The sequence below is a fragment of the Branchiostoma belcheri genome, unplaced genomic scaffold (genome assembly GCF_001625305.1).
Source record: "Branchiostoma belcheri isolate BF01 breed outbred unplaced genomic scaffold, Haploidv18h27 scaffold79, whole genome shotgun sequence".
Taxonomy (NCBI): Eukaryota; Metazoa; Chordata; class Leptocardii; order Amphioxiformes; family Branchiostomatidae; genus Branchiostoma; species Branchiostoma belcheri.
In genome coordinates, this window is record NW_017804453.1 from 1,222,095 (window position 1) to 1,248,101 (window position 26,007).

General features: G+C 41.5%; 2 protein-coding genes and 1 non-coding gene across 4 annotated transcripts; 2 read left to right on the forward strand and 1 right to left on the reverse strand.

Moving 5' to 3' along the window:
* Nucleotides 1-897: 897 nt before the first annotated feature.
* Nucleotides 898-10,629, forward strand: LOC109485860 (annexin A6-like). The gene is made up of 21 exons (XM_019789530.1): nt 898-997; nt 1,396-1,490; nt 1,776-1,946; nt 2,109-2,142; nt 2,454-2,536; nt 2,968-3,042; nt 3,338-3,439; nt 3,787-3,862; nt 4,211-4,323; nt 4,579-4,697; nt 5,577-5,625; nt 7,249-7,324; nt 7,669-7,763; nt 7,932-8,102; nt 8,562-8,595; nt 8,819-8,901; nt 9,206-9,280; nt 9,481-9,582; nt 9,739-9,814; nt 9,971-10,083; nt 10,372-10,629. Exons 1-21 carry the CDS (start codon nt 985-987, stop codon nt 10,492-10,494), a joined length of 1,878 nt encoding a protein of 625 aa, XP_019645089.1. The 5' UTR covers nt 898-984; the 3' UTR covers nt 10,495-10,629.
* A 2,908-nt stretch (nt 10,630-13,537) lies between these two features.
* On the reverse strand, nt 13,538-13,646 carry Trnaf-gaa. The gene is made up of 2 exons: nt 13,610-13,646; nt 13,538-13,573 (listed from the first exon to the last, which is right to left on the reverse strand). It is a non-coding gene; the product is annotated as a tRNA-Phe (tRNA).
* A 494-nt stretch (nt 13,647-14,140) lies between these two features.
* Nucleotides 14,141-22,636, forward strand: LOC109485926 (annexin A7-like). Of its 2 annotated transcripts, none has more exons than XM_019789624.1 (11): nt 14,141-14,351; nt 17,202-17,277; nt 17,663-17,757; nt 18,138-18,308; nt 18,508-18,541; nt 18,784-18,863; nt 19,130-19,198; nt 19,425-19,526; nt 19,981-20,056; nt 20,426-20,538; nt 22,056-22,636. In XM_019789624.1, exons 1-11 carry the CDS (start codon nt 14,349-14,351, stop codon nt 22,173-22,175), a joined length of 939 nt encoding a protein of 312 aa, XP_019645183.1. In that variant the 5' UTR covers nt 14,141-14,348; the 3' UTR covers nt 22,176-22,636. The 2 variants fall into 2 exon arrangements, with proteins under 2 accessions (XP_019645183.1, XP_019645182.1); XM_019789623.1 differs by lacking the exon at nt 20,426-20,538 and adding an exon at nt 21,199-21,311.
* The last annotated feature ends 3,371 nt before the right edge of the window (nt 22,637-26,007 follow it).

Sequence of the window (26,007 nt, forward strand, 5' to 3'; positions counted from 1 at the left end):
ATAACAATACCATGCTTTTATACTTTCTTAGACTTACTTGGTTAAGATAGTTACCGTGTATGTATACTTAATTGTGTAGTGACGCCCTCTCTTGTGGTGTCTAAGAATATAAGAGGGACTGTTGATAATATACCCTATGTCAGGGCACTTAATGTCGAACTATACTACGCTGAAAGTGTTCCCAGATGTATGCTAGATAATCACAAGCTTTCATACCGTAATCGGCCAGGATAATCATGTGACCGTGAATTATTAATCATATAGGTAAGTTTAGAGTGAAGTTTGTTTCTGATACATGCCTTCATGTACGTACATTGCTATTGATATTAGAGGTATGTGAAGGGAACTATTTTCACTTTTACAAGAACATAGAATTCAACTACGACCGCCGAAATATATTTTTGGCTGACGAAAATCTTCTGAAAAGCCTTGATGCAATTGTTCGAAAGTACTATGGGTCACTGGATGTGTCACGCGATCAGTGGGTGTGTCCAAAGATAAGGCTGCGTCTAAAGCCTGAACTACGTGACAATATTCTGGCAGCATAGCTGTATCACTTCAGTCACTCAACCAGAGGCAGATGAATGCTGATTTTCTGTTTCGTTGAAATATCTAACATATACACTTAACTGTGACTGTATACACAGTATGAATAGATTTAAATGTCTAATTCATATTTTAAAAAATATATAAGGGCTTAAATTAGACATTTAAACTTATTCATACTGTATATACAGTCACAGTTTTGACACTTTCCAACACAAATGGACAGAAACATGTCATTGAAAACTTTAAATCTGTCCCGCCCTTTTGGAATGTTTGAACCTCACAAGTCAGATCAAAATGGCTAGAGCCCTTGCAATAATTCTGAATATTGCAGCTAATTTCATTTCAGCTCTAACTAGTTTTTATTCTATCCAGGGCACCGTCCAACCTGCTGACGATTTCGACCCGGAGAAAGATGCTGAAACACTACAGGAAGCCATGGGGGGCTGGGGTATGTGAAAAAAATGTTTAGCTTTGAATGACAATGCAGTGCAATAATAAAAGAATAGTGCTATGGATGTTTCATGTTCGGGTAGATTTCACGCATGTATACAGAGTAACTCATCTATCGTAGACGACGAGAGAACTACGGATAAAAATTGCATACTTGCTATATAGATGAGGTATACGGGTTTTTTTTTCTACTTCAGAGTGCGGAAGTATTGTTTTGGGTGGCTGAGCTATGGGTTCGTGTGTCTGCTTGTCCAGAAAGTAGGTTGACAGCAGGTGGGTAGGGGAAAATAAATTGGCAGAATGGCAGGAGGTCAAAAGGTCAGCCACAGGGAATGGGTCAAATTCTGAAGGGCACGGAAACCATTTCCGAGAAGTCTGAAATCTCGGCTGTCTTAGGTACTGAGGAGGCGCCAATCATCGAAATCCTGGCCAACAGAAGCAACAGTCAGAGGGTCGAGCTAGCCAGCCAGTTCAAGACTATGTACGGGGATGTAAGTGCACTTTATATTTTTTGCTCTTCGCATGATAGAAATTATCATGACTGGCTCAGGGAATGGGTTATATATAGAGAGAGATATGTAGAACTTTATACATAGGGTAGTCATGCTTGAATATATGTATAATTTCCATTGGATTTTTACAGGCGATGACTGTGTTTGGCTATACCCTAGCTTACTTATGACCCGAAACAAAATCAGGTGCAATGTAGGAGCTAAACGCCAGGTTACGTTGTCCTTGATAAATGGCAGTTATCATGACACTATTCTGTCTGACAGGACCTGGTTGATCGTCTGAAAGGTGAGCTGAAGGGCGACTTTGAGGAGACGGTGTTGGCACTAATGACGCCCCCTGTCGAGTATCAGGCGCGCTGCCTGAAGGCCGCGATGGAAGGGGCGGGGACTAGTGAGGATGTTCTGATCGAGATCATGTGTACCAAGAACAACCAGGTAAAGCACAAGATTGTGAACAGGTCATGCTTCAATTTTACTTTTAGACGAAGTATTGCAAATAATAAAATAATACTGTCATTGAAAACCTATTGTCATTAAACAATGCAACTTGACGTTACCTTTTAGTGATCGTTATTCTGTTTTTATTGCTTCTGACAGGAATTGGAGGATCTGAAGACTGTCTACAGTGAAGGTGATTGTAACCATTTGTCATGCTCTAGTCTACAGACAGGTTTGTTAGAAAATTCTGGACAAAACGACAATACATGTATATGTATATACTCGTGCATGTCGTGCAGACTAAACGCGCTACATGTATCCCTAACTTTGCTGGAGATCATTGTGCCGTCATGGGAAATCTATCTTCAAGTCTCTTCAATCAACCCCCTATGCCAGTCACTAAGTGTGTATTGATGTATATTTATACGTTAGATGGCGCATTGAAGTTCCAAAAAGGTGTAAACAGATAGTGAATAAACGTTCCCCTTTTTAAATTTCCTGCAGTGTACGACGATAACAGTCTAGAGGAAGACATCGAAAGTGAGACCAGTGGTCACTTCAAGCGTCTGCTCGTGTCACTCTGCAACGTAAGCCTATTTTCCCCTATCAGGATCAAAATGGTAGTCATCTATATATGACCCAATTTTTATGTAGCCATGTTTGAGTAAAACAGGGACACGATAAAGGACTACAAGAATTAGCCTATTAGAATTCGTAGCGAATGACATGCATATAAAGCGAGAGCGTTCTGTGAACAAATAAAAGCAAAGTATCATTTCCCAACCTCAATTATCTTGCTCAATCTTCTGGTGGCTCATTTTAGGTATAACTACATATTGGGAGAATAGGACTATTTGTTGTGTGAACCGTTGTTGAAATCACTTTTAAAGTACATGTGTACCCCGATATACTCTGATGGAAAATCTCAATATTGAGCAACTGAACGAAAGCTCATTTTACGATCAGGAAACATCAGACGACATATTTGTAATGATTTTCCTTTGTCTATGTTATACAGGCTCAGCGAGAGGAGGGGGGGGAAGACGACGTGGATGAAGGTTTGGCAGAAGAGGACGCCAGGGAAATATACGAGGTGCAGATCAAATATGAGCAGTAGATAACTTCATAGAGCCCATCTCCACCACGGCTGGGACCGCTGACCGATCAAATCTCTGACAGATCATTATCAACTTAAAACAGAGAAAATATTACGTTTTGTGTATCTTCTAAATCTGCAACATTAAGGGTCACAGTGATACACGTTTGGTCGCAGGACGGACGCTGTCTAGGGGAAAGGGGCCTATCGTAAATGAAGCGTTCCTTTCTTCCAGCACTATGGCTTTGACATAGGTAGTATTTTCCAAGTTGTTTTTGTTTGTTTGTCTTAGGCGGGAGAAGGTCAGCGCGGGACGGACGAGTCCAAGTTCAACTCCGTGCTGGCGCTGAGAAGCTGGGCCCACCTGCGTGTTATGTTCGACAAGTACAATGACGTAAGCGTTCATGTTTAGTTGCTGTCAATAGAGTACTCATCAACGGACACTCACAGATTATTACTTGTTTCATATTCATAGAGGAGCTAACTTTTTTTACGCATCTCAATAAATCAAATCAAATCAAATCAAATCAACGTATCTTATGTCAATAAGCACTCTTGGGCAACTTGAAAGTGTAAAATTGATTTAATCGTAATGCTAATCTTTCTTGTGTGTCTCATGTGCAAAATTGTTAGTTATATTGTTACACAACTTTCATTCATAGTTAAATACTACGAAGAAGTATGAAACTAGAAACATTTTGAAAATTCCTGACGTCAGTGACGTTTTTCTTGATACCGTAGCTGGCGGGACAGTCCATTGATAACATGATAGATGAAGAGTGTGAAGGGGCTGTGGAGGACGGATATCTGGCGATTGGTAAGTCGCAGTACACGTATCTACATCCAGGTACGGAAGTACAGTTTTGGGTGGCTGAGTCGTGGGTGCAAGATGAGTGGGAGGAGATTTTACAGAGAATGATTAAGTCTGAAGTTGACCCAATACTAGTACATAGAGGACACGGAGTGGCTCGTGATGCTACACATCACGAAACCCCAAAACTGTTTTCTGGAGGTCTGTCACAAAAGCCCAAACCTGAAAATTATAATTACTCGACTTTTTTTTTGTGGGTTATGCTTTTTGTAACGGAGACACTAACCAACCGTCTACGAGTTATATAGCATGTGATGCTACATATACCTGTTTGCTTGCTCCCCTCTTCTCCAGTGAGTTGTGTGAGGAACCTCCCCGGATATTTCGCTAAACGGATCAACGACGCTTGTAAGGGCTGGGGAACTGACGACACTACTCTTATCCGCTGTATTGTGTCGCGCTCAGAGGTAAGTCACTACTGAGTCTACGACATCAAATTGTAGGTAGGGACACATATATATATCCGACCATGTCACAATCTTCCCAATCAATATAGTTATGGACTTGTTGGTTACAAGTTATTAGAGGTTTAGTATAATGTAGTAAAAATGTAAAATAAGCAAGTGTTCAACTTCCACATATCTATAGGTTGCCATAAACATTGTACCTGCTGCAATTCTTCTATAACGTCACTCTTGACTGTCGTGTTCCTCCCCTGTCAGATTGACCTGGTGCAGGTGAAGGAAGTGTTCGAGGCCCGGTACGGCCGCACCATGGCGGAGGCTGTGACTGATGAGTGTGATGGAGACTACAAGAACATGCTGCTCGCCATCATCAAGTGATAGGTTGCAAATTCATGCCCGAAGTCTAATCCCAAGTAACATGAAAAACATTTAGTGACGAATAATTAATAATGTAACATGTGACTACTTTGGACTAAATTCTGACTTCATTGGTCTGATTGGAATAGCTTACTAATCAACTGTTCACCATGTTTATTAATGCTCTATCACGGGTGATCAAAGGGGGCAAATGGAAGAATAAATCGAAATATGCTTGTATCCGCGTACAAAATGTGCTCCTGTCGATCTTAATGAACAAAAATGTTTCGCTTGGTCCAAATTACTTCGGAGTACATCGATGAGGTTGATACTGAAGGAAATGTCCTTTTATCTAGCATCATTAGCTTATGTGAATGGGGATATGCATAGTATTTTGCGTAGATGTACAAGGGTGTTATCATAACTACAGTTATAGTTGGTTAGGACATGAATAATAAAATATGACTGTATGGTCAGGGTGTCTAATTGTCTACTTTTCTTATCTCATTTGAGACGGAAGTATTGTTTGCGCTAATTTATGATAGATTGGAATGTTTGGGTTCTGAAGTGAGGGGCGGAGATTGGTATTTAATTTGATTGGCAGGGTTTGACCAGGTATACTCTGAGTTCAAGGATCATGTGGTCGTCAGGAATGTATAAAACAAGCCATGGTGTAATGGCGGTGCAAGCTGTAGAAATATATGCATATCAATTGCACGATTTCGTTACCCCATGCGACCTTTTAGAGATCTGCAGGCATAACGGTAAAACGTGATGCGAATGAAATCGATTGTCTAGTCTGAACTAGCTGAATGTGGGCGAAGCTGCTTCTTCCTATCGGCATATCTCCAGCTGTCACCACGTCAGTTCTATGTGATATTTACTCAAGTCTTTTAAAGGATAGAGAAGGCCTTCCCTGGGATCATCGGTAGCATGGCGGACTTTCAGGTTTGTCATGATTATTTTTATCCATTAGTAAGTCTGGACTGGTGAGGGAGGGCTGCTGACCTTCGTTTGGCCAGCCCTAGGGTGGAACCGTTAGCTTATTCGGCTTTGAACCTACCCTTGTGTTATTGTGTTTGTATGGACAACTAGCTGTTGTTAGGTGTGTGAGAACATGTATGTTGAAAACATCGATTTGTTACACCAGGTAAGCTCCGAAATTAAATACCTCAAAGTTCGAATGTTTGACGATTGTACCCTTCAACCTGTCGGTGACCTATAGATGAAATAAGCAATGTTCGATTGCTGCAATTCCAATCTATACACTTCTTAGCATCAAAATCACACAACGTTATCTGCCAATCGTGTACCATCACAGAGGGCTCCTTTGTCAATCAACCAATAGTAGGATACGTAAAATAATTCCATAGCTTGTACGCCAATCACCTTTCTTTATAACCGTCTTTATGCCCGCCCCTCCCCGGTTCTATCCTACTCGATATCCCGGTCACGCTAATACAGGACCCACGCATGGCAACAAGCAAAGTTTATCGACAACGACGTCCATAGTATACATTGAACGATTGAAAGCTAAATCAAAGCTGCTCATCATCACTGTATGTAAAGACGATATGGCAGTCTATCATGTTTCCATAATCGTAATTCTTAGACGTGACATATTTCCAGGAAGACCGAGGGTCTAACATCAATAAGGCGTTAAACAAACCGAGGAGGAAGGTCTTTATACAAACCGAAATCATTTTGCTTCATTTGGAAAAATATTATTACTCACTTAGTCATAATCATAACCAACCAAAGTAAATGGTTAGCATTCTAGACGGATGGAGCGAAAGGTCACGGAATTTATCATTAAGCCAGACACGGAGTATTTGGCACGGGTCCAACCTCATCCGGATACTAGCAGTAGACTTGACAGGCTGGTTCAGACTGGATCAGGGGCAGGAGGGCCGGGCTTTCTGCCAGAAAACATACAAATGCTGCACTGACATATCAGAACGGTCACGACTCAGTAAGCTGTGGACTGAAGCAACAAACTGCCATACTTCGCCAGTCTACACATCTAGGTTACATCGTATTTTAAAGAAATGGGAGTTGATATGTTAAATTACATGTGGTACAGGTCTAGAGCACACGTATCAGCCTGGGGACAGATTTACAAATTTAAAGAGAATTGAGTTAATTTTCAGCTGATGCATTTTGTTTGCCTAGACGAGGCCTAGATCATCAATCAGATTTGACATGTTAGAAAACTAACAATTGATCACGAGTATTAATAATTCATATTAGGAGCCCTATACACATTACAGAATACAATAGGTAACGATATCATAACATACTATATAATTTCATTGGTGACATTATCACGTTTAGGCTTTAAACTGTAAAGGAATGTCCACAGAAGAAATAATTCTTAATGTTTTATTGGGAATTCATGCCAGAAGGCTAATTGCAGGAACAGAAGAAACATTTGGTATATATAAAAAAGCAGACAATTAGTACACATAGAACTACTGATAACTACAAAGAAACTACTAGTACAAACTACTGGGAATAAAAAAAGTGTCTATGTTAAGTTTTAAGTACTGATAATTTGTACACCTGTTCCAGGGGACTATTTTTCCGGCGGAAGATTTTGATGCTGAAGTCGACGCTGAGGCGCTACATGAGGCCATGAAAGGATGGGGTAGGAACCACTGAATTATAGCCTCCTAAGCAGACTTGTGGGGGCTTAATCTTAAAGCTTTCAGGGTATACCATGGTCTTCAGTTTCTTGCATGTTCTTGTTTCCGTCTACGGAGGCTGCGGACAAGAAACCAAGAACCTAGAACTGATATGCCATCAAAACAAAGAGCACACGACCAACCCCCCCCCCCCCAAAAAAACCTGATGACTCATACAATCTACCGAACCAAGTCTAAGTACGACTTAAAACATACTATACCATTTGTTTCTTTGATTTAATCGATTTGCTATTTACCAACTTGCTGGACTAGATTGCAGAAACTCTATAGCAAAACTTCATTCTAGGCACGGATGAAGATCTCATCATCGATGTGTTGGCAAACAGGAGTAACGCACAGCGACTCGAGATCCGGGAAAAGTTCAAGCAGATGTACGGGGAAGTGAGTATGCACTACTCAGAAACTAACATGAAAATAAAGAATGCAAGAAAATGCCCAATCCATATACATGAATGCTAGAGACAATGTTACTGGAGCTCTGTTATTGTATGTAGTTAAAGTCTTGGCGATAACAATGATGGACTTTTCCTTTTTCACCTTTTCATCAAGCATCTAATAGATCGCTTGAAGAGCGAGCTAAAAGGTGACTTCGAGGACGTGGTAGTAGCACTACTAACGCCACCTATCGAATACCTGGCGCGCTGCATGAAGAGTGCCATGAAAGGGATGGGAACAGATGAGCAGGCTCTCATCGAAATTCTGTGCACAAAAAATAACCAGGTATGACAGTGATTCTTGTAATTTCTCAAAATAGCCTAATAGGGACTCAAACTAACATATACAGTTCAATCCGTTCATTGTATAATGATTTCATGTTATACTATACTATATAGATACTGTGTATGTCATAGTATCTGCATTGTGTATTGTATAGCCGGTTTAACCACCCTTCTGCGTAACACAGATCAATATATAGTAAAAATAGGCTGTGTAGATGTAAATCACACAATAAAAATACAAAAAGAGCGCAGAATGTGTAAAGAGTGTGGTATACGGCAATACATTACCGTTAGATATATAATTCAGCACCAAGGACAGATCCGGTGAGACGAAAGCACAATGTGACGATAGCAGCACATGGAGCAGCAGGGGAAGAGATTATACATATGATTGATCACAAATCTGCTAGCTGATTGTTAAAAATGTAAGTTAATTGTGGATTTTTTCCTTTTTTGTTAGGAAATAGAGGAGCTAAAAGCCACATATGCAGAGGGTGAGTTTATCAACGTTACAATCTGTTTGATTTGTGTAATTTATTTTGAGGGTGCCTTTCATACAACGATGTTTATTCAATCACAGTGATTACCGCGTGAAGTTTCCTATCATATATGTATTTTTTTCTTACAGTTTATCTCAATTGAATTAAAGTTTTTTTTTTACGATTTACTTAAATCGTAAAAAAAACTTTAACTTTAACTCTTTTTTCATTTTGCCAGTATTTGATGGTGGCAGCCTTGAGGATGACATTGAAAGCGAAACCAGTGGACATTTTAAGCGGTTGTTGGTCTCTCTGTGCAACGTAAATATCAACATCTTATTGCACCGTGTTCTTTTATGCTACATATTTGTAAACACTAGCTCTCAGCCAAATAACTCGAGAAACATTTCCTTGTATTGTATGACTTTTGCGTTGTATTGTATTAACGCCATGGCTTTAGGTAACCGCAATCGATATCGATTTAAAGTCCTAGTGAATTGAAAAGCGAATGCAATTTCGTCATTGATTAAATAGCATGTCACAACATTTGATGAAGTGAGTTCAACCAAAAGCTGATTGAAACCATGGCCATCACATTCTACAGCTCAGACTGTACTTTTTTCAGGCTGGCCGGGAGGAAGGAGACGAGAATGACGTAGACGACGGGTTGGCCGAGGAGGACGCCACCGAGATATATGACGTAATGCAAGTTTCGTCGGATGACCCTTATGAAAAATACAGTCTCTAGAAGTGAAAGGTGCTATGTTGAAATTAAAAAAATACCAATCCTTATAAAGAGAATATTTATTAGCCTATTGCCCGCCCAACTTTGCAGTTTCGCAACTACGTAAGCTTTAGATATGTATAGTCTTAATGTTTAGTACATGTATTATTCCTTAGGCAGGAGAAGGCCAGCGTGGGACAGACGAGTCCAAGTTCAACTCAGTCCTGGCCCTGAGGAGCTTCCCGCACCTCCATGTCATGTTCGAGAAATATCTCGAGGTACGGGCACGTATCCATATATATATATCGTAGAATTATTCCCCAAGAATGCTCTCAGTTGTGACTCACGATGAGCTTACAACGATCGCACGACACGTGCGACCAGGCCCGTAATTATCCGATCCTATCTCTGTAATTCTGTCTTTAACTTTGTAGCTATCCGGGAACTCCATCGACAACATGATAGACGAAGAGTGTGATGGGGCAATTAAGGACGGATACATGGCCATAGGTGAGTTTTCTCGTAGCTTTTGACACTTATGCCATTTTCGCATTATCCACATTCATCATAGTCCAGTTTGTATATCTCCAATGCCATAGCTCTTATCGACAAGCATTCAGACCAGAAAATGTGACACATCTTTACTTTGTACTTCGCCTTTTCTAGTTTACTGTGTGCGGAACATTCCCGGGTTCTTTGCCAAGCGCATAAACGACGCGTGTAAAGGGCTCGGCACGGACGACTCCACTCTGATCCGCTGTATAGTCTCCAGATCTGAGGTACTTTCATTTTCAGTTTTAAGTCACCATTTTCACGACGCCTCAACGTTTTTTCCTGGTAGTCTATCGTTTTAGACTACCGTAGATATTTTAAGTACTCAATGACGTACTTGAATTCATCACTGAGATAATACATCAACTCGTTTTTGGCACATATTCTGGCTCTATTGACATTTGTATTGACAGTCTCAGAGATACCGTTGTAAATCGTTAATTTTTTTAAGCAAATGGCCACTCAGCAGCTGACATGATAAGATAAAGCATGGCGCATCCTTGGTCCCCGTACAGATCGACCTACAGCAGGTGAAGGAGGTGTTTGAGACCCGGTACGGCCGCCCGCTGTCTGAGGCCATCAAGGACGAGTGTGGCGGAGACTACAAAAACATGCTGCTCGCCATTGTCAAGGATTAAATGATCGGGAATCCTCATAAAATCATCCGTTAAGAAACAGAACGTCAAAACCCAAGGATTGAGGAGCTTCTTGTTTTGTTGTTAGTGGCATATAGCAGCATATGTAAGCTATGTTTCTGCCTGAGCTGACTTAATACTATAACTAGAAAGGCCAATATTTGCTTTGGAGCAAATACAGCGATGGCTTCACCACATTTTACGACATGGCAGGGAAAGAATGAGAAACACAAGGGAAAACAATGCTTTACATTGATATTATAATAACTATAATATGAAGTAACATACAACTAAGACTACAACAGTTGGCTAGCTATTCCCTACATTATTGGTTAGGATTTTTAATTGCATAATGCAAACTGTTGATTTTCAAAAAAAAAAAACGTTCATGCCCCGCATTCCAATGCTGGAGCAGGAAAGCTTGAAATACCTACAAAAACACTTGAATACAGACATACTGTCAGTATGGAAATGGTCTGTGCAGGTGTTAATCAAGTTAAATCCCAACAGCCAATCAGCAAGAAGAAGAGAGGAAAGCTGCATGCCTATTGGTTGATGCCCTGCATTCCATTGTGATGACTCATGCCAAATGTGGTTAACACTGCCCACTGACACAGTAATACATTTGCTATAATACAGCCAAAAAACTCAAATAAAACCATTCTAAAAGCCTGTATCACAAAAATTTAAAAAACGCCTAAGGGTATTTGCCAACTGTACCTCCATACCAAATTTCAGATCCTTAGGCCCCAAAATGAAGAAGCTGAATCCATTTTAAAAAATGGCAGGAGAAGAAGAAGGAGAAGAAGAAACATCAGAGAAAACAATATGGTTTCACCAGACCACTTCGTGGTCTGGTGAAGCCATAATAATAGATCGGTATCATTTCTGGTGACCATGGTAAAGTGATCACGTCATTTCTTTGTTGTCACTTGTTTATGGGTCTTAAAGCGTCTGCATTCCCAGCATAGTGAGTATGGGTGATACAAAGATCTTAGAGATGGCATTTTATTTGGAATGTAGAAAATTTCCCGGATGAATATAATATGAGAAGATAGAAACGAAATACAATCACCGAGGCATGTGGGGTCAGTAATCTTACACCATGGTGTAGACTCTTGCTAAAAATATGAAAGCAATATATAATTCAATATCACACATTTGTAAACTTTATCTTAAACCTTGAGCAAAAATAATTTGACATGTATTTTGGAGATAGATGAGTTAGCATACAAGAAGAGTGTTGTTGCCATTAAGCAATAATGAAAGTCGCTGAATCCCATGTAATGACTTTCATTTGCGATTTTGACAGTGTACATTCTTGTCCCACCCTGAAATAGCTCTCTATGCGTTTATTCTTACACAACACACAGTATTGTAAAAAGCAATATTTGTGCCAAGAAACGATCGAGTTGATCATCACTGTCTGCCTCTTACTACTTGTGTTAATCACTTGTGTAGCGACACAACTATGTGTACGACCTATCTAAAATGTAGGTCACTGACCTATATATATATTACGAACAGGGGGACTACTGCGTGGTAACAGTTTCAAAAAGATGCTCAATTAATCTTCGAGTATTCAAATTTATAAAACCGATATTTGTAGCTCTATGGCAGGCTTAAGTTGTGGATTTGCCTTCTGTATTTTTTTTCTCCAGGCGGTATGAGAAAATGTAGTTTGTGACTCTAGTAAGTATGATTAATCGGATATCTATCGCCCACATCTCTCATCCATCGGAGTCTGGTGGAGCAAATAAGTGGAAATGAGATTCTCGTGACCAGGCGCTGATGACAAGGTCATGACTTTGGCCTCCCGTCAATCAACAGCTCCGTCCCGCTACCATACCAGGAACAGACACACAGACAGGTCAGTGGGACGGGGGCGGCTGGGGAATCTCAAAATAGGTTCTTCTTTTGGTAACGCTGCCAGCAGCAGGGGAAACAAGATGGATCCGCTGGCGTGGTTTACCGGGTTCTTCAAGCACCAGGAAGGAGCGGTATGTACTAGGACGAGGCTATTGTTATATTGAAAGGGTTTCTCCAGATGTTATTTTGCTTGCAGTGCTATTACCAAGCAGCGTTGGTATTCACTACAAATTATTGCAACGGGATGAAGCCGCGTGTTTTTCATGGATAATTGCCTACACTGTGGTATCGTGGGAACAGAACCTAAACGACGTTTTCTTCAGTTTCAAGTTCGGCGTTTAAAGATGTCCTCGCAATAGTAAATTTATGTAATGTAAATTTTTGTAATTTACAATCGATTTTCATAAATCAATTAATTTATGAATGTAGCAATCATCTCCAATCCCCCTCCACCTACCCCCTGCCCCCCTTCCCAACCTGTAGATAAAATGGCGTGTTCCAAAAATTCCGGGTCAAATGTCTGGCCCGCCTACGTCTGTAGCTTTAGAATGCAATAATGAGAAGTTCAAGGTCATTCCGCTAGGTGGCTTATGGTGCCAATTAAACGTTCGTTCTAGAATCCTAAAATAGTTGTGACTTTCGATAAGTCAAAACGACACGAGAATACGTGATTTTTTTTTCTACAGTATAACAATTCAAGTTGCTGATTTACTTTCAGACCAACATCTGGTTTTCCTCCCGTATCACGTGTAATGTTTGCCTCACGTCCGAAGTCTGTAGAACATAATGATGTCAAAGTCTAGGAACGAGTACATGGGTCTAGACAGAAGCCAAATATTGCATTTAGGTTCAAAGAATATTGCATTAATGAGTTACGTTTTGCTGACACGTCTTACAACTTCAAACAGTTCTCTATGATTTCATGAATTGATTATATGTCATACATGCGGATTTCCAGAATATTGATTTAGCTCCACGTCGCACTACGGTCTTTAACATTGATATTTTCGCCAGTTGGTAACTTATCTGTTTGCTTAGCTTCTGGTTAATTTGACTCTTCTGTATCATATTGGAAGTAATGTTAAAAAAAGTCTGGCTGTATGAAAAAGTCTAAATTAGGTAAATACCCCAAGAATCGGTAAAAGGTCATATTGTTTAGTTTTGAAAAAAAATATCTTGCCTCGACCCGGGATTGAACCAGGGACCTTTAGATCTCCAATTTGTCAAGCCGGTATATCGGCTTCCGGGACTTCAGTCTAACGCTCTCCCAACTGAGCTATCGAGGCACATGATGCGAAACGACACGTGATAGTCTCTGCACCTTTATGACCAGCAATGCACCGGTCACATTAAATAGATGCACCATTTATAAGCAGGCAGACACATTTTTCGCTAAAAAATATGTTACTAGCGCGCATACATGTATACTGTTAGCTTGCTTGCAAGCTATTTACAAAGCTTTTCTGTACGACTTTGGTCTCACCCCAATTTCATTTTGTTTTTCAAGAATTGACTGATGTACACATCTTATCATTTATCATAGTCATAGTCATATCACATAAACAAAAGCTCAAAGAAACAAAATATGCCATTTCCTAGCAGTAGTTCCTGCAATAGAATGATCTTTACAATTTACTTAGTGCTTTTAATCGTGGATGATCATTTTCATAGTGGTTTTGTCGCAAATTCCTATATCCCATTGTATAACATTTCAACAGATTGTGATTAATAAAGCCACATTTTGGCTTGTGCTGAAGAGGTATGCATGATTGTATAGAGTTACTTCCGTGTGCGTGTCACTGCGCTGGTTTCCAAACAACAGGTGCCCCCCTTACACACCCTCCGCATGAAACACGCTGTTGACCCTTACCCCCTCCCACACAAACCAGCTGACCGAACAGTTGAACACTACAAGGCGCGGCCGACAGTTTCCCTGTATTTCGTCTATTCTGTTCCGCTCGCGTGTGAACTAACGGTCTCTGCACATAATGGTAAGTCGTACTATTATACCGTACTGTGTTGTACTCCACAGGGTTAAAATTACCATGGTATGACAGTAGCGTGCCACGTACACACACAACGCAGTAGGGCGTTGTCGTGTTCGGTACAGGGCGTCGACCTTCTAGACCTCTGGCTGTCTTAAGAATTGATTGAAGTCGTAAACACTGTCCTAAACACGACACACGGTTTAGGGTTAGTGTGGAAGCAGAATTTCCTGTAGCAGAGGCCCGCCAAGGGCGATGCAGGCAGAGGATTATGCATGTACTGACCCGTGTAATATGTGAAAAGCGCTGTGAGCCAACCATGTTCTTAAGCGTGGGTCTAACTATACACCGTTAGTTACACAGATACACAGAAGTCGTGTTGTCAGGCAGGGTTGATTCATAGTGCCATATATAAAATTGTGTTCCCGTTGTGAATTCATCCCAAAAATTAGCATGTAAGATGGCGGTCAGGAGGCGTGTCAGGTGGACAGCGGTTTGCTGAAGTTGTTATCGGGCATGGCATACCACATGTTCTAATATTCTACTTAAACATCGTCCTTAAATATCACCTGTAAAACACTAAACTTGTGATCTTTTATGACAACTGCGGGCAACCAAAAGTTAAGCGTTAATATAATCAGGTAATCCCGTTTACAATTTTTTGGGGGGAAATTGAATTCCTGTCCGCCTCTCTGTCCGATAACGGTATGTTGTATGAGTGATAATGGCATAATGCAAACACGACAGGCCTGCCCAGTGATACAGGAATCAAAGGGCTGTAACTGCAACCTTATTGTGTCAACAAAACAGCATTGTAGCCCACGTCCCGTGACAAGGTGGATTACAGTGTTTTGTACATGTTGTTCATGTAAATCGTGTAGCACTTGTAACCAATGCTTTTAGATCCCACTACTCGTAGGTAACTTCCCTAGGTTGCCATGAGAAGTCATCATGATAGGATTGATACAGACACATGTATATGATATGCTAGTTACTTCTAGGCGTGGTTCTTATCATGAAGTCATTTATAATTTATTCTAAGCATGTAACGCCCTGATAACTACCCGTTAGGGCGTTTCTACCTGGGGCACCGTACAGGGCCACGGTATAGAACGCTGATGGCTGATTTAAAGGCGAATTGTTTGCGTGTCTCTTGTTTTGCGTGTTAATAATTCCAGCGATAGAAACAGGAAAAGGTAACGGAGCTGAGTTTTGGGATAGTGGATTTTTTGTCAGGCAACCAATGAATCAGGAACACATTTTGATATGCACCTATCACCTCAACTTCCCTTTCAGGTCCCTTGAGTTTATATAAACCCGCCCACACACCCTGTATGCCAGGGAAGGGTGGGACGGTTCTTGAAGCTCACATCCGTCACGAACTTTGCACTGTTGCTACTGGTTAAGTCATGTTTAAGCAAGAAAGTTCGTCAAGGTCTGAAATCATGTTTTAAAACAGTAGGTAATGTATAGTGAAGAAAATATGTTGCCTGATAATCATTAGACCGTTCTAGTAAGGAGCTTATATATCATTTGCCTTTGTTGACGTATTTCATAATGGCCGTCAACAATACCTTATAAATAATGCAAGTCCTAATGACTGATTCGCACACGATACGCTTTCTCATCGCAAGTAAGTGAGTCACATGACTAAGCCGGGGCGGACCAGAAAAGTTTCAAAGGGGATTGAAGAAACATTTAAAAAAATGGAAGGATTGGCATTTCAAAGAAATAGACATCGACAATATTGTAATCCTGCATTCTCTACACGTTTCTGGGTCTGTCAATACTGTTTATTGACGTTTTCTATGTGACCTTGATATCTAATTTGTGAAGCTTTCAATGCTAGGATACAATGACTCACAAGTGATGACCTAAATGATATCGTAACACGATGCATACACGCGCTCGCGAATTGTTCAACCATTACATTTACCGATGCATTATAATATTTTCACATGTTCCCATTTCACTTCAAGTTTAATGTTTGTTCCCTTATCTGACATCTGTCTGTGTTTACATAAACTTGTTTGGTACCATGGCTACGGTTTGTACAGGGGTACCAGGGACAGGTAATGAATATCGATCGAATTAAAAGGAATAGCAGTGGCAGTTTCATTAATGAAAGAATGAAATTTGTGGAATCAGAAACAATGGAAGCATATTGGCTCGTAAAATAGCGGAATGCATGTATTAATTCATTTGTTTTATGATACTGAATGATTTGTTGCCGTAGAACAAAAGACGGCGTTCTAAAAGATAGCGGCCTTGTCCAACCTCACGCCCTAGCGTTGACTGACCACCACCTTGTACATTGTATGACCTTGTTACCATGCCCACGCAAAACAAGGAATAGGCAGTACAAAGAACTCTGCATTTGACTTTTTTCGTGCAAACAGTGTTGTTTACCAAGACACACTATCCCAATAGTATAGAAGCCACTGTGCCGGACAACCGTAAAAAGCTTCTGAGATAAAAGAGAAAATAAACAAAGACAGGTGCATTTCATCTTCTGCCCTTTGAATCAAGGGGCATGAATTTTTGATCGCCGCCGCGCCGGGCGCTCTGTTTCTCACGCACGCAACTCCAGAGTACGAGTGCACACAGAAAGCTTGTAGCTCTGGAAAGCGTTACAGTTAATAAATGGTGAAGAATTGAATAAATACAATCCCATGTAGATGTTTCTTTAGGTTCGATGCTATCGACCATTGTTTGCCCAGTTGTGAGGCTAGGATAGATATTTATCTACTAGCAGATATTATTCGTATGTTAAACGTTGTGTATTTTCATAGCATGTTCTTTTTTGTTTTGTTTGTGTTCATTTTGGAATTATGCTTTTTTTTTGCCACATTTCAGGCCTCCGTCAACCCATACCCAGACTTCGATGCTGAGGAAGATGCCAAGATTCTGCGTAAGGCGATGAAGGGCTTCGGTAAGGGAGACGTCAATTCCTAATCCATGCAGTGTTGTCTACGTTCATGTGGCTAGCGTCAAATACCTTGCAATGCTATTTGTCAGCACAGTGGCGCCTTCCCGTCACATCATGACTGATATCCTGTCGACCTATGTGTGAGTGTGTGTGTGTGTGTGTGCATGTGTGTGTGTGTGCGTGTATCTGTGTGTGTTTGTATGTGTTTGTATGTGTGTGTGTGTGCGTGTCCACGTGTGTGTGTGCGTGTGTGTGTCTGTTTGTCTGTGTGTGTGTGTGTGTGTGTGTGTGTGTGTGTGTCACTGTGTGTGTATGCGTATATGTATTTGTCGTTCAAAATACGCCACACATATTGGACATTCTAACATTGTGCATTTTGGTGTACTAGGAACGGACGAGGACGCCATTATAGAGATCCTGTGTCACCGTTCCAACGACCAGAGACAGGAGATTGAGACCATGTTCAAACAAGCTTATGGCAAGGTCAGTGTTCCGTGTACTTCCAAGCAGAGGTTTGGGTTTGGGGTTATTTTTGGCGTGTTTTTAGGCTTTTTTATCGGGGTTTCTCTTTTGCACTGGAATTTCTTTCTCACCCAACCCCCCCCAAAAAAAGTCCAGTGCAAAAGAGAAACACCGATAAAAAAGCCTAAAAACACGCCAAAAATAATACCAAACCCAAACCTCTGCTTGGAGAGTATGTTCCGTGCTTAATTCTATCGGGTGACAACATTATTAATGTCAACAGAAAAACAGAAAATAAGGAGGAATTGGCCATTTTAAACCTTAATTTATAAAATTTGTGAATTTATGGACACAACTAAAGAAATGGCATGGCGCACTTTCTAATATTTCTAATATTTCAGGACCTGATAGACGAGCTGAAGAGCGAGCTCGGCGGGAACTTCGAAAAAGCGATCCTAGCGATGATGCAGAAACCTGCAGTGTATGACGCCAACTGCCTCCGCAATGCCATGAAGGGGGCGGGGACGGACGAGTCCACTCTCATCGAGATTATGTGCACCAGGAAAAATGACGTGAGTTACCACATTTAAGAAATAAAAAAAAACTTAAAGATTAAAAGACTAAAAGAGTGAACTGTGTGGAAAAGTACCAAGTATACCCAAGGAGTTTAAAAAATCTACTACCTATTAACAAAATGTAACAATGGAAAATAGTAGGCGATGTTGTTTTACGTCCATCCACTAACGACCTCTTCTCTCTCTTCTTTTCCAGGAGTTGACTGCGATAAAGGAGGCGTACAACGCAGGTAATACAAGATGTTAATACTAGCATAAGACACATGCATGCTCTATTAAGTGAAATTTACCAAAACTTGTTTGCTCCCTGTCATTGCAATAATAGCAAAAATTCTTTTAATTAGACTAACAATTGACAAAAATGAGTTTATCTGAGCAAAGTAAACATGTAGATATAATCCAAGTAGTTATGGAGATATAAAGATATTATTTGTATACACAATAATGTTTTTGTGATGCCTCTAATTTGTAGAGTTTGACCGTGACCTAGAGGAGGACTTGAAGAGCGAGACAAGCGGACACTTTGAGCGGCTGCTGGTGTCCATGTGTCAGGTACGCCACCTAGAGCCTACGGTGTACATTACACCTAACTCTAACATTCATTTAGTCGCACACCTGATACTGGATACTGTGTTTTGTATTGTAATGAAGATCACGTTGAAAAGACGCAGATGAGTGATTAAGATACAAATTGGCTTGGTAATCCAGGCATGAACCATTCGAATTCATTCAATCCTGCTGTTGAAAGCGTGCTGTCTAGTTGAAAGCCACCATAGGAGGCTGCAGTCCTGACGCTCTCAGTTGTCGTTTCTATTTAGGCTAACCGTGATGAGACCTATGAGGTTGATGATGGAGAAGCCGAAAGTGACGCACAGGAGCTCTTTGATGTAAGTATTCATCTTTAGATTTCCGAGAATTTTTTTGTACTTGTAGTGCATGAAAAGTTTTACTTACAATGATTATGAATGCCAGATTCAAGTGAGTCTGGTTCTATAGGCCATAAGTGTCGCCAGTGTAGATTTCCTGTGTTTATTGTTGTCTCATCTTTTTGTAGAGTGAGCCCTGCATATATGACTATAACAATGGCACATTTCCGTGATATTGTTGTTGCAGGCCGGGGAGGGACAGTGGGGCACGGACGAGTCCACCTTTAACATGATCCTGGCTATGAGGAACTTCAACCAGCTCAGGGCCATATTCAGGGAGTACGAGAAGGTATGGGCTGTGACAAATGTTGTTAGATGGGTAACAGGGGTTGTGAGGTTATAACGCTGCCTTAGGGCCCTCTGTGGACACGAATGAAACAAGAAATTTCAGACTTCCGGGCAGTATACAATCCTCGGCCATGAATCCCCCCATGTCGACCTACTGGCTCCCAGCTACATGCTAAGAGCTCTAACCTTCTGTCATTCTGCCTATCAATCTCCCCCCACCCCAAGCAGATTCAAAAACTCACATCCCGGCCACTCAAAACAACACTTCCGTACCCGGAAGAAATAACAGAAATTTTCTTCTGTGCTATTTCATAAGTGAGTGAGCTACTTTATAAGTGACCTAAGATTGTCAGTGCCATTGTCAGTGTATAATCAGTAAACTTTATGTACGTACAATCCTCAAAACTAAAAAAAAAGAAGACCACGAGTTCAGTCTTGTTGATCTGCCCACACAGATCGCCGGTAAAGACATCCTGGACGCCATTAAGAGCGAGTGTACCGGGAGTCTGGAGGACGGATACCTCACTATTGGTTTGTATTTACCATAAGTAGTTAGTGCTATTTGTTCCTATTGGTGGCCTTGTCTACGGAACTTCTTCAAAAATTGTTTAAACAAATCTTACATGTACGTACTTTAGACAATCTTACGGATAATACTGACAGCATAAAGCAATACTCCAAACCTATACCTCACATAAGTAAATTTTTTTACACTAATGAATTTTTAGCTACAGTTAAAATTTGGTAACGTAACTTTCCTGACTAACTTTGTTCCTCCGATGAAGCAAAGTGAAGTCACCCGATTGTACAATGCCCATACTTATAGTTTATTTCTTCGGTATTTGTTCTTTTGGGGCATTTAAAGACATGTTCTATGTTTAATGTGTTGCCTTCACGAAGCCAAGTGTGCTATGGACACGCCCGGGCTGTTTGCAGAGCGCCTGTACAAGTCCATGAAAGGCTTGGGGACAGACGATAAAACACTCATCCGGATAGTAGTAACACGGAGTGAGGTCAGTACGCCGTGACCACTACTAACCCACGTGCCCTCGCTGTCTCATTACCAACCAACCAACCAACCAACCAACCAACCAACCAACCAACCAACCAACCAAAAACTGTAGCATTTAGGCCCAAACCCACAATTCCTGGTTCTGATGTGACAACACTAAAGCAAAGAAAAAACTGAGCTGTAAGCCTCTGAGCAGTACTTTTGTAACTTTTTGTGAAGTTTTTGGCACAACCAAAATGATGGTCTGACGTACTTTCAGCGTGACGTACTTTCAAGTGGGTGGCTTGCATGAGTGGAGTCACCGGGTCCTCACAGTCATCACTTCTGTCCAACGTGACCTTTTTTAATCTGCACCAACTAAAGCCCCTCCCTGCAATCTCACGTAATTCAAGTACATACGAACACAAGCAAACACACAGGCATACCAAAAGGCCTACCAAGCATACATACGAACACAAGCAAACACACAGGCATACCTAAAACAATACCTGTGTACCGGGAGTGAAACTTGTACCTTCCTGAAAGACCATATGCATCTTTGTTTCACAATCGATGGCTTTAATTTGGCCTATTTCGCTAAACTTGGGACGAGTTGGTAATGAGTTGCTACAGGGCACTCCTCTGCATGTTTATGTGGCTAATGTTCCTGTTGCACCTTTAGCGGGGATTGCATTGGATACGCCCGCCTACTTCGCGGCACTGTTGAACAGGTCTATGTCTGGTGCGGGAACTGAGGATGACGACTTGATTCGCGGTGTGGTGTCTCGCAGCGAGGTCAGTAATGCATGGCCGGCAATAGACCCTCCTTCTGCCAGCGGTATGCATTTGTAATGAAATTAACTGATCAACCAATCAACAAGAAGTCATACAATCATTTGACCAATCAGCGACGCTATCGCCTTGTAGTGCCGTGCCTTTGACCTTTGCATGTGAGTCATAACATCTCTTCGCCTTGGCCTCGTCTCAACATACATTGAATAGTTCTGTGGACTGCCTCTACTAGTTTTGTTGTCTTGCATGCGTGCTGTGTGCTACACGTTGTTCGCGGCTGTGATTTATCTCGCATGTCTTGGCCTTTTCTTTGACTGCTCGCATGCCTTGTCTCGTTATGAGTACTCTAGTAACATGTTCATATGTAGTCGATAACTTTTCATTGTGGTGGGGATGTTTTCATTGTGGTTTTCAAAAGGTATATTCAAAAAAGGATTTTAGAAATATACATATGCAAAAGAAAATTATAGAAAACGCTCAAGAGAACGGTCCTACATATCGTATGAAGATGCTGGCCATATTGGCACACATTTATACATATATTAATAAGAGAACGTTCCACTAGCTAAAAGGCGTTGGTATTGACTGTTACCTGGTCAAGATACCCAAGCAAAAAGCCGATAAAATAGGAAGCCCCCAAAAAAGCGACCAAACAAGACCCTCTGCTTGGTGGCTACATCAGAATTTGGTAATATCGTTTGCACAACACGCAGAAAACTGTTCAATGTTTGGTCATAAACACTGCAGATTGACATGGAGTACATCAAGAAGAAGTACGAGGAGATGTACGAGAAGCCCCTGGCGGACGCCATCGCTGACGACTGCGGAGGCGACTACAAGAAGTGTCTGATCGCCCTGGTCGGCTGAAATGATATCTAAACACACAGATCGTGGCCGCTTGCAGTTCTTGTTGCTGTTTTTTTTTAAATTTCGATTTGACACCATGATATAAAGATTACCACCTTTTCAAAACAAATCAAATGTCATTGCTGGCTACATTATCATGCCATTGAACAAGTGCAAAATAGCACGACTAGATAATTGTATATTGATCAAGAATTCCTTTATACTTGCGCCAATCCATATCGATACCCCGTCATGAATTGTCTTTGGTAATGTTGGTCTATTATGTTAAGAGATAAGAGCATTTTATACATGAAACCTTACTTATCATTACTATGATTCTATTTACATCATGTATTCCAGACCAGAAGCAGTGTATGTGAACGATCACTAAATAACAATGGTATACCGGTACGCTGTGGTTGTTTGACTTCTCAGTTGTACAGTATTCTTGAGGCTTAAAATCAATAAAACAAGGTAATAATATGCCAAAAAACAGTTACTCAAGCAACTGGGTATGATTTTGAAAACGTCAGACGTTTCAGCTAGTATCCACTAGCTTTCGTCAGTGACTGAGAGACCAGAGGGGAAAGCAGGTTTATATACACAACCTGTTGATTGATATGCAAATAAAGTGAAGACAAATTTTTGGAAGTCGAAAAAGGAACAAAAGTCAGACAAGTCAAGACAAGATGATGCAAATTAGTCTGAAAGCTCCTGTTATACAGGACAGGAGCTTAAGTGTTGTCTGTCCTCGGGGCTGGGAGTGCCAAATCCCAAGTACCGGAAAGATCGACCCGTAGCCCCCCTTCCCTGTTGAGGGTGGGGTTGTACATTCTTTCATATATTGCCTCTTTAACACCCCGTTCCCACCAGCGTGTTTCGCGGTCTAAGACATCCGTGGACTCGAGTTTGAAAGAGTGACCCTGGTTGTGTTGTAGGTGGTGGAAAATAGCTGAGGAGTAGCCGTTGGCACTAGGTCGGCTAGGTCGTTGGCACTGTCCCTCTACGACCCATAGTCTCCAGTATAGGCTCTGTCACCTATGAGTTAGCAGGTTTTCTAGCCAAGATTTTAGGACCACTAGTGGGGAAATCTCAGCACCATGTACAGAATAGTGCCGACTTTGTCAACAAAATCAAAGACATTCATGTAGAGGATGATGAAACCATCACTTCGTATGACGTGTGCTCACTTTTCACCTCCATACCACCCAAGGAAGCAGTGTCAGTAGTCAAGGAAGCCTTGGAAGCCGATGATACACTTGCAGATAGAACCAACCTATCCGTTGACCAAGTTTGTGAGCTACTAGAACTCTGCTTAGGATGCACATACTTTACCTACAAAGGACAGTTCTACCAACAAACGCACGGCTGTGCTATGGGATCACCAGTCTCACCAATTGTTGTAAACCTGTACATGGAGAAGTTTGAAAACAAAGCCCTCAGCACTTTCAATGACACTCCCCCGGCCAACTGGTTTCTATATGTAGATGACACTTGGTGCAGATTGAAAAAGAGGGTAGCTGCTGACTTCTTTGACCACATCAACCAGATAGATGACAACATCAAGTTCACACAGGAGCCAAGCCATGACAACATGCTCCCTTTCCTAGACACCAAAACTATCGTAGAGGAAGATGGTAACCTTCGTTTCGAAGTGTACAGGAAACCAACCCACACTGATCAGTACCTGGCTTTTGATTCCCACCACCCTTTGGAACACAAACTAGCAGTGATCAAAACTCTCTTCCATCGTGCAGACAACATTGTCACTTCAGACCAAGCCAAAACGGACGAACAAAGACACCTCCGAGGTGCCCTGGCTAAATGTGGCTACCAAAACTGGACTTTCAACAAAGCGCTCAAACCTTCAGATCAGTCTAAGAAAACCCAGAAGTGCAAACCATTGACCAACAAAAACAAGGCCAACATCACTATTCCGTATGTCCAAGGAGTATCTGAGAAACTCCGACGGATCTTCCAAAACTTCAACATAGCCACTAACTTCAAACCTCACTCAACCCTCAGACAAAGACTGGTACACCCTAAGGACCGACCTCACAAGGGTACCAAGGCGAATGTTATTTACAGACTCAAATGTGAGGAGCCCAATTGTAACAACACCTACATCGGAGAGACAAGTCGACCGCTTAAAGTAAGGTACAAAGAACATTGCCGACCTAGTGCCAACGGCTACTCCTCAGCTATTTTCCACCACCTACAACACAACCAGGGTCACTCTTTCAAACTCGAGTCCACGGATGTCTTAGACCGCGAAACACGCTGGTGGGAACGGGGTGTTAAAGAGGCAATATATGAAAGAATGTACAACCCCACCCTCAACAGGGAAGGGGGGCTACGGGTCGATCTTTCCGGTACTTGGGATTTGGCACTCCCAGCCCCGAGGACAGACAACACTTAAGCTCCTGTCCTGTATAACAGGAGCTTTCAGACTAATTTGCATCATCTTGTCTTGACTTGTCTGACTTTTGTTCCTTTTTCGACTTCCAAAAATTTGTCTTCACTTTATTTGCATATCAATCAACAGGTTGTGTATATAAACCTGCTTTCCCCTCTGGTCTCTCAGTCACTGACGAAAGCTAGTGGATACTAGCTGAAACGTCTGACGTTTTCAAAATCATATCCAGTTGCTTGAGTAACTGTTTTTTGGCATATCGTATTACCTGGATGTCTAACCTTCATCGACGCAAGGTAATAATAATTCCTCTTGTTGGCGTCTCTTTTCTTCAAAGTAAGGTTTTACAAGCAATGTTAGTTGAAACATATTGCAAAGTTTCTGCCGTGTAATACGCGGTGATCATCGACCGTCTATTATACGAGGGGTGATCAAAAAGTTCTCGGCCTCACCTTGAAAACGTCAGGGCAGTAAAATTTTTCTTACACTATTTTTTATATAGTCCTCTCTAACTGCAATGCACTTGGTCCAGTGATGTTCCAGCTTTATTTTCCCCTTGTGGAAGAAGGTTGCATCTGGACCCCCCAGATTGGCCTATACTGCATAGATGACGTCATCATTACCATCAAAATGTTGACCACGTAAGTGGAACTTGAGTTTAGGAAACAGGTAGAAGTCCGAGGGTGCTAGGTCAGGTGAATTGGAAGGTGGGGTTAGACTGCAAACCCAAATTCGTTTGCTGCAGCCACTGACCCCTGTGCTGTGAGGACAGGTGCATTTTCATCACGCCAGCTAGGTACTTTCCTCTCCTTTTCTCTTTGATCATTGTCCTCAACTGTCGTAATTCTGTTGAATAGTACTCCCCATTGACCCCTTCACATGTAGTCAATCATGATTACTTCCTTACTGCCCCAGAGAACTGAGGCAAAAACCCTGTCAACGGATGAAACTCACTAAAACTTCTTTGGGGGCCGGGAAAATTCTTCATCCATTGTTTGCTCTGCTGTTTTGATTCGGGGTGAAAGTGGTGAACCCAGCTCATCTTGGGTGACAAATGTTTTGAGGAAATTGCATGGGTTGGACTGAATTTGTTCCTTGAAATGTCCAGCCTGTTTAACTTCTGATGTTCAGAAAACATTCGAGGCACTCACCATGCAGACACTTTGTTCATCCCCAGGATGTTCGACAAAACATTGTGAACTGAGTCATAACACAGGCCAAAGAACCTGCTACATGTTGGCCAGTCTCACATCTGTCATTTACTACCATGTGATGGATGGCCTCAACTGGATTGTCCGTGGTGCTGATTTGTGGCATACTGACCTATGTTCACCTTTTGTGCTCTACTTGCCGCGCTTGTAGCTAGTAACCCACTTCTTTATAGTTGAATAAAAATGGGAGTCATCACCAAGTGTCTTGACCATGTCTTCATGGATGTCC